At 41.1% G+C, this 9025-nt stretch overlaps 1 protein-coding gene across 14 annotated transcripts in view; it reads right to left on the reverse strand.

Annotated features, from left to right (window-relative positions):
• pum2 (pumilio RNA-binding family member 2) overlaps nt 1–3335 on the reverse strand; it is a 351446-nt gene extending 348111 nt beyond the window's left edge. For 6 of the 14 annotated variants that reach the window (XR_010894994.1, XM_067384675.1, XM_067384674.1 and 3 more), the window contains exons 1-2: nt 3179–3334; nt 1647–2013 (exon numbers count right to left, since the gene is read on the reverse strand). Coding sequence is in view for 13 of the 14 variants with exons in the window: in XM_067384675.1 (XP_067240776.1) it covers nt 1647–2000 (354 nt within the window). In the remaining variant the exon portion in view is untranslated. Of the gene's footprint in view, nt 1–1646; nt 2014–3178 lie in introns of all 14 variants that reach the window. The other 8 variants (XM_067384671.1, XM_067384670.1, XM_067384668.1 and 5 more) reach the window with 3 other exon arrangements.
• Nucleotides 3336–9025: the final 5690 nt, after the last annotated feature.

The following is a 9025-nucleotide window of genomic DNA, read 5'->3' on the forward strand; positions in this document are numbered from 1 at the left end:
GTCTATATTAGCAGGAATCAAGTCTATATTCATCACTCAAAAGGAGAAACTGAAAACAAGGAAATATGAGATATACAGAGATACGAAACGCAAACAAGGCAGCACTTGCTTACCATTTTGAATATCAGTTATGCTGATAACTTTCTTCATTTTAAGCGGCTCATGTTATGAAAATTTGTGTTTTGGAATGCTCGGGTAGTATAACAATTTTAGACCAGGCTTCTGTCTTGACTTACTTGCTCTCTTTCATCACTTTTGCTTTAATTCTCGTGCAATGACTCGTTTGCTAAACTGAATATCCAATCAGAGTTCCCACTCACACCGACGGCCCCAATTCAACATGATAAATCGGGCAAACATTCACCGACGTGTGGAACACACCGCAAAACCTAGCCCAACAGATGCTCGCCGATGCCCATCTTGTCGAGTATGCTTGTAAACAGTCGGTTATATCTTTTAAATGAATGTAAACAGTTAAGAAATAAAAAGCTTATGTACTAGTATATTGGATCTGTGCAGCTGACATTCCTGCAGCACTGCTGTCTGTTTTAATGTTAATCAGACAACAAACGTTGTCACTTTTGTAACTTTAATAAGGATTAATGTATATTTAAATTTATACAATGAAGAATATATTTTACATTTGATTACTTTATTTCTGTACCTGAAAACTACTGTTAGACCAACCGGAAAAGCACGGTTTATTTAAAACAGATCGTTGTTCTGTTGTATTTTTGTATTTATGTTGGCCTGCTGAATGTTAAATGGATTCAATTAATGTTCAATAGAAATTATTTGATGCAGCAATAAACTAGCAAGTTTCCTAGTGTCCCTACAATGAGCATTATTTGACATTTAGAAATAGTATATCAAATAAAATAAAAAGTAAAAACTACATTAAGATTTCAAATTGTCTGTTTCCCCCACAATGTAAGAAGTGCATCATCTCACTCTCCAAGCACCCTGTTGAGTCAAGGATCTGAACTCTTCCGTTGCACAAGAAAAACTAAGTGACAGAGGAAACTCTGTGGTGTAGTCACAGCAGACATCTTTGGACATACCGTTTGAATACTGTATGAATACTTCCGGCATTTCTGTCACTGGTTTTGACGTTATCGTTGTGATGCATTAAGAGTGACGCAAGAAGCAATTTTAAATCCAATTCGAGCAGCCAGAGCCTTCAGACTGAGACACATTTGTAAAAATCTGATTGGAATCGCATTTCAACCACCTCCAAATGTGGGCTGAATCAGATTTGAAAAAAATCTGATTTCACGTAGGGTTTTTTTTTTGCCGTCCAGACTTTCAAGAACCCATCTGTGGACAAAATTTGGATATGATAGGCAATCTAAACATAGCCTTACACTGTATTTAGATCTTAAAGTAACCAATCACATCTGCACTGATTTTCTTATTTTTCATGTTATATTTATAAGTTTACAGTTGACAACAAAATTATTCAAACAGCCACCTGAGACCATTTTAATATTTTTAGTATGTTTCTTTTACATTTAATTAGAAAGCCCTGTGTCTTTGTGTCCATGTTCACATTCCTTCACGCTAGGATAAGCTGAGCTCTAGCCATCATTAATTTAGAATGTATCGAACAAGAGATTGTCACTCACTAAACATACGATTATTCATACCTGGTCAATATGGTTTCCATCACCAGTGGGCCAGCGGTGTTTGCTTGCAGTGCAGCTGCCCAACTGCTCCCCAGGTTGTCTTTGAAAGAAATAGCCCACAGTGGCATCATCTTGGGAACGACCGCTTAGTGGAGGCTGAGGGGTGCCAGGGTTGGGATTGGCCACCCGGTCCATACCTGGCAGAGGGTGAGCTCCTCCAGGTCCCTGCCCAGCACCTCCTACTGTGGCTAGAGAACCCGCCGCATGGACTCTGACCCCTCCGGTCTCTGGCGCACCATTTGTGTGCAGCATCCCACCTCGCGTCTCCTGCCAGGCCACGTCATTCATACCTAAGATGCTGCATGGAATGCTCATTCCACGGAAAAACCTTCAGAAAAGGGGACAGGGAAGTTAAATGGCATTTAAAAAGTGAATTTACCTCTGTGGCATTAGATTAGTCCTGATTAATAAAATATTATATATTTAATATATAATATTTTTTATCCACATAATAACCTCCAAATACAATGCAAATTGCACACATAAATAAAGTGATTTTCTAGATTTTCTGGAAATATGGTTCGAAAATAAAGATTATGTCCCCAACTAGTGTGCCCCAGTGCCATTTCCACCACTGTGTGTACACTGCGTATACACACACACACACAATAAATCAAGCTATGCAATCAGATAAACCAAAAACAAAAGGAGAACAAAGCCGCACCATGATTTACTTAAGTCTTACTTAAATGTGGCCTCTAACTAAACCTTGCTTACTCAGTTTTTAAAAAGGAGAATTTTCAAAAAACATAAGATATTGGAGTAAGTAAATGCGTTATAATAAAGACCTGAAATCACGAGTGGACAGGGATAGCAGGATGCTAACGGCTAACACTAATAATGGACGGCAGTAAATTTTGGCATTATTTTAGATGTAAAATTATACACTGGCGCGGTTTCCATTGCCTTGTTCCGAGATTGTGAGACTGAAACATTTAGTCTCAGTCATGTTTTTTATTTGATATAGGTGGCCTGTTGTTTGTTAGCATCACAGGGCCCATGACTCCGCCAGCTAGCACCTCGCTAACAGTCAGCACAAGAGAGCTTGTTCTAAACACAATGTAATTCTATTCAAATATTTTTATTTCAGTATAGTCACTGAACTGATAAGAGGCTATGCAAGTAAATATCGAATCCAACCGCGTAATAAAATGTACTGACAAGCCCAGCTTCATTTGTGCTTATGTCTCTGGCTAATGCGCGAATCGCTTTGTTGATAAAACAACACACAGGCCTTTTCACCACTAAAAGTTCATTTAACAACCAACGAATCCTTTAAACACCAGTTACAAACAATTGTGCATGTCTACATGTCGACTTCGCGGTTATGAACCCAATAACGAGGCAATTTCATGTTAATTCATGAATAAACTCCCGTATCTTTTCGCTGATAGACTCACAACACGGCCCCCTGTTCAAGCCCCTAAACAAAAGGGGCAACAATTGACATTCGCGGTCCGATATATCCATCACAACTGCTCAAAGATACTCACGTGCGGTGTATGATGATGTCCAAGCCCGATGCTTCAAGGTTGTGATGGACACGGTATTGTTTATAAGTTTAGTTTCCGTGGAGATGTGGTGTGTGTGTGTGTGTGTGTGTGTGTTTTAATGATTAGGTGTTGGAGGCGCTTGTGTAGGAGTTTGGGAGGATTGGTGCCCTCCTCATTTTCATTCTCTCTCTCTCTCTCTCTCTCTCTCTCTCTCTCTCTCTCTCTCTCTCAATTCAGTTCAATTCAATTCAAGTGTGCTTTATTGGCATGACAAAAACTATACATTTGTATTGCCAAAGCAATTGCAGCTGGGCTGCTTACAAATAGTGCATATATGTATTAACAGAAAAAAAGAATAATAATAATAGTAATAATAATTTAAAAAATTATTATTATTACTCTCTCTCTATCACACACACGTTTGTTTCACTATATCAGTGAGGACATTGCATAGACTTCCATTGATTTTATATCAGGTTAATGATATTCTCTATCACTTAACCCAACCCTATCACAGAAACGTGCAAAACACTCTATTTAAACAAAAACATGTTTTGGCTGATTTATAAACCTTTTTAACTTGAGGACCAGAAATAAAATTCCTCTCTAGTTTGTCATCACTATAAGTGAGTTTGGCCCTCAAAAGTATAGCCAAACCTGTACACACACACTGCACATCCAACATCAGACCTGTACACTATCATGTCAGAAGATCACATTTTTGTTCACTGGTCTTCCCTTGTGAAAAAGAAGTGCACTTAATTGTATTGAAAGTGTACTTTTTGTGTACTCCAAATCTTAAAAGTACTTAAAAGTACTTAAAAAATACTTTTTAAAAAGTGCACTTGCAGATAATATAATATAATTAAAATTAAAGGCCACTTAATTGTATTTAAAAAGAATACACTTTAATGACAATGTTTATTAACACACTTAAGTGCACTTTCAAAAATGAACTTTGTAATAATGTCTAATTAAGTTGTACTTAAAGAAATTACACTTTAATGACAATATTTATTAACAGGCTTAAGTGCACTTTTTAAAAATGCACTTTGTAATAATGTCTAATCAATTTGTACTTAAAGAAAGTCCACTTTAGTGACAATATTTATTAACATGCTTAAGTGCACTTTTTAAAAATGCACTTTGTATTAATGTCTAATTAAGTTGTACTTAAAGAAAGTACACTTTAATGACAATATTTACTAATATGCTTAAGTGCACATTTTAAAAATGCATTTTAGAACAATGTCTAAGTTTTACTTAAAGAAAGTACAATTTCATGACAATATTTCTAAACACACTTAAGTGCACTTTTTAAAAAAATGCACTTAATTTTTACTTAATTATGACTTTATAGTGTTTTAAATAAGTACACTTATTTTGATGTATTGACTAATATGCTAAAGCACATGAAAAAATAATTTATTTTAATTTCAATTTAAGTGTGTTGTCCAAAATCACATTTGTAAATGTATTTAAATGTGCTTAGTCTTTAATATATACTTTGTGCATTAATTCACCAGAAATGTATTTTTCTTTTGAATTTCAATACACTTGCATACAGTATAATCCAGCATAACTTATTGTTGAAATTTGTATCACCAGCTCCTGCTCTAAACACAATTAGTGTCAGTTTTCTACATAATATTTGACATAAAATGTCATTTGTGGAGTGCTGAATTTGTGATACTTAATGCAATAGTGCTGTACTTTACATATGTGTCTAATAATTTTAATATCATTATGTTGTTCGATTAAAGTCGATTAAACATATTTAATTGCATTAGTTGCAAGCAAAAGTTTAACAAATTTAAACAAAATTAATTTGCATTCATATTGAGTTAAAATACATTAATAATTTTAATCAAACTGTAAAAATGATTGACTTTTAGTTAGGTGAATGAGTCAAGTTCTCTAAACGTACAGTCGAACTACAACAATGAACTAGAAAAACTGTAGAGTTAAGTAGTAGCTCTTACTTAACTAATAAACACAGAGAGACATGTCCAACGTGTGCTCTCCAAGCATGACTTTATTACCGTGCCTGATTTACCACTTCCCCTACCTAACCACAAGGGGGCAATGGCATATCATGTGTTCTATAAAATCCCTTAACACTACATCCCCCTTTCTAAGATCAGTTGTACTGATAAATAACTCAAACTAACCCCTCTGTACTGTAACAGACTATATCAAAAATTAACTGTTCCCAATTCAAACTGTTGCACTATGCATAAGGCAACATAACCCATTGTCTTTTTCTCAAATATTCCTGGAGAACTTTAAATCAAATGGTATCGTAAGAACAATAAGAAAATGAACATTAACTGAAAATCTGAACTAAGAAGGTGGGGTAGACTGCCCAATCCTTCTGCTGAGTGTGGGGGTTTATTCTGCCCCGTAGAAATCACTCAGTCTCTCCAGGGGTACCTGCTATTTAGCCACAAAGTCCTTCAGGTACCCTGGAGGTCGTCTCTCTCTTGCAGGGTAACGTGCCGGAGGTTCAGGACTGCACGGTTGAACTGGCCCCTGCTCTGCATGATCTGACCTCACTGGCTGACCAGTAGATTGCTCTGGCTCTGGTAGGACAGTCTGCGCTACTGGCGCCACTGCTGTAGAGACGAGGTGGTTTCGGTTTCGGTGCAGGTTCCCTCTGGGAGTGTCAATGACATATGACCTTGGTGCTTCCGCCTGTCTTATCACTGTCCCCTTCTCTTTTGTGTCTTTTACCCAGACATGGTCGCCTGGTGTCAGTCTTGTGAGATAATGAGCTCTGTGTCTTTTGTTGAAGTTCCAGCTCAATCTCAGTCTCTTTTTCTGTTCCTTCTCTTTGAGTTTGGTTATATCAGTCCAGCCTGGGTTGAGAGATGACAGAGTGACCGGAACTGTTGTTCTGAGCTGCCGGCCCATTGACAGCTGTGCCGGACTGTACCCGTTGGCGAGTGGTGTGGCTCTGTAAGCCATGAGTGCCAGATATGGGTCTTTTTCTTTCTGGAGGAGGCCTTTAACTGTCCGCACAGCTCGCTCTGCCTCTCCGTTGCTCTGAGTGTATCTGGGGCTGGACGTTGTGTGTGTGAACCCCCACTGTGTTGCGAACTGAGTGAAGCATTCAGACGAGAACTGGGGTCCATTATCTGTCATGACTTCGGACGGTATGCCATGCCTGGCGAAGATAGACTTGCAATGTTCCACTACAGCTAATGAGGTTGTAGATGTGAGTTTAGCTACCTCAATGAAACGGGAAAAGTAGTCTACCACCAATAGATACTGGTTATCATTCCACTGAAACAAGTCAGCACCCACCTTTGCCCATGGTCTATCAGGGAATTCTGTAGGCAGCAGTGGCTCTTTGGGGTTGATTCTTTCTTTTGCACATGTGTCGCAGCCCTCGACCACTTTCTGAAGCTGTGTACACAGTCCCGGCCACCAGACAGATTGCTTGGCTCTTTCACGACACTTGGCTATACCTTGGTGTCCTGCGTGCAGTTTCTGAAGGATGTCTGTCTGTAGCAGCTTGGGAATAACTAGTCTACATCCTTTCAGTAATAAGCCATTCTCCACTGATAGCTCTTCCTCGACATGTGCGTAGGGTAGGTAAGCTCTGTCTATTGTGGATCTGTCTGGCCAGCCCTCAGTACAGTACCTTTTCACTTGGTTTAGTATTTCATCATGATCTTGATGTTCCCTTATTTCTTGTAACCTCTTTTCTGTAGCTGGGAGGGTTGACATGATCATGTTTACATACAGGTTGACTTCCTCTTCCTGCTCCGGCTGCCCTCTGTCTCGCAACGGCGCCCTTGATAACACGTCCGCCGTGGCCAACTTCTTGCCAGCCACATGGGAGATGGAGAAACTGAAAGCCATCAGTCTCATTCTGAGTCTCTGAATGCGTGGCGGGAGCTCATACAGGCTCCTGGAGCCTAGTAACGGAACCAGAGGCTTGTGGTCCGTTTCAACGTGGAATGTAATGCCCACCAGGAAGGGCTCACACGCCCATGTGACTGCCAAAGCCTCTTTCTCAATCTGTGCATACCTTTTCTCAGTGTCTGATAGTGCTCTGGAGCTATACGCGACTGGCTTGAGGTGGCCATCCTTCTGTCTCTTGAGTAGCACAGCTCACAGTCCAAATGATGACGCGTCAGCTGAGACGACCGTCTCCGCTTTTGCGTTGTAGAGCGCCAGCCCTGGTGGCGTGCTCAGATCCTCTTTGATGCTGTTGAATGCTCTTTGTTGATCATGCCCCCACTGAAACATGTTTTGCTTCTTTAACAGATCCCGGAGTGGCTGTGTCTTTTCCGTCAGATGAGGTAAGTACTTTCCCAGGTGATTCACCATCCCGAGGAATCGTCTCACTCCACTCGCGTCCTCAGGCTCCTCCATGTCGGTCACTGCCCTCACTTTGTTAGGATCTGCTCTCACGCTGGCTGCATCTACGATCTGTCCGAGAAATTTAACATGGCCTTTTGAGAATTCACATTTCTCACCTCTCAGCGTGACACATGCCTCCTGTAGCCTCCCCAGCACCGCAAGCAGTCGTGTGTCGTGCTGGGTCTGTGTGTCTCCGTACACGAGCACGTCGTCCATTTGGCACAGGACGCCGTCGAGTCCCTCCAGTATCTGAGACATTCTCTTCTGGTAGTGTTCAGGTGCTGAGGATATGCCGAAGCAGAGGCGGTTAAAGCAAAACCTCCCAAAGGGAGTGAGGAATGTTGTGAGGAGAGCGGACTCCTTGGCAAGAGAGCATATGTCTCTCCCTCTTGACTGACTCATTCAATTTGGTCAGATCCACGCAGATGCGCACCTCATCTTTGCCCGGCTTTGGGACAGTGACCATACCGGCGCACCAGTCTGTGGGCTGTTCAACCCTTGAGATCACCCCCATCTCTTCCATGCGCGTGAGTTCTTTTTTTACTTTAGACATGAGAGGCAGCGGGATTCGTCGTGGGGTTGATATGGAGGATGGTTTGGCGTCTGCTTTAAGCTCTATCTTGTATTCACCCTCCATCTTACCTAGCCCTTTGAACAGTGTGGGAAACTGCTCCTTGACTCTCTCGACTGAATCCAGTGCCACTGTGTCTACTCTAGCCACTAGCCCTAATGCCTGGATAGCTGGACGTCCCAGTAGGCTAAACTTCAGACCCGGGACTACATACACTTCCTGTGTGGTGCTTTTACTGTCTGTTCCTATGGTGGCTGTGAACTTCCCCTTCACCTTGATGGGTGTCAGACCTGGACCCTGCAGCACTTTCTTTGCCCTCTCTAGCTCCGGAAACTGCCCTTTCTGAAATACATCTTCAGATAGCACTGTTACGTCTGCCCCTGTATCTATTTTGAATACAGCTGTGTGCTCATTAGGGCCCAAGCGAAAATTCGCGCAGGGCCCTCTTGTTCTTCTAAGGATTATTATTATTTTTATTTTTTATTTTTTTTCGTCTTCCGGGGCTTTTTGGGGGCCTTAACATGCTCAAAAACTCTTGAAAATTGGCACACACATTGGAATCCGCGGCCATTAGGACGCCGGAGAGGCTGGTACCCGGGCGTGGCAGGGGGGCTCGACAGCGCCCCCCTTGAAAAAAGTCTGAAAATATGGTCCATATATTAAACATGCTTGCACGTATTAGTATGAAACTCGGTACACATATAGACCTCATCGGGCCGAACAACTTTCGCGCTCTAAGTTAATCGCCACGCCAACAGGAAGTCAGCTATTAAGGGTTGTTTGAAAAACGCATGCTCTGGAATTTGATATACTCCTCCTAGACGATTAATCCGATCGCCACCAAACTCGGTCAGCATGAAGTCAAGACACTGATGATTAAAAATTGCCAGGGGATTTTTGATATC

Source organism: Chanodichthys erythropterus, chromosome 4 (genome assembly GCF_024489055.1).
Source record: "Chanodichthys erythropterus isolate Z2021 chromosome 4, ASM2448905v1, whole genome shotgun sequence".
NCBI classification, from domain to species: domain Eukaryota; kingdom Metazoa; phylum Chordata; class Actinopteri; order Cypriniformes; family Xenocyprididae; genus Chanodichthys; species Chanodichthys erythropterus.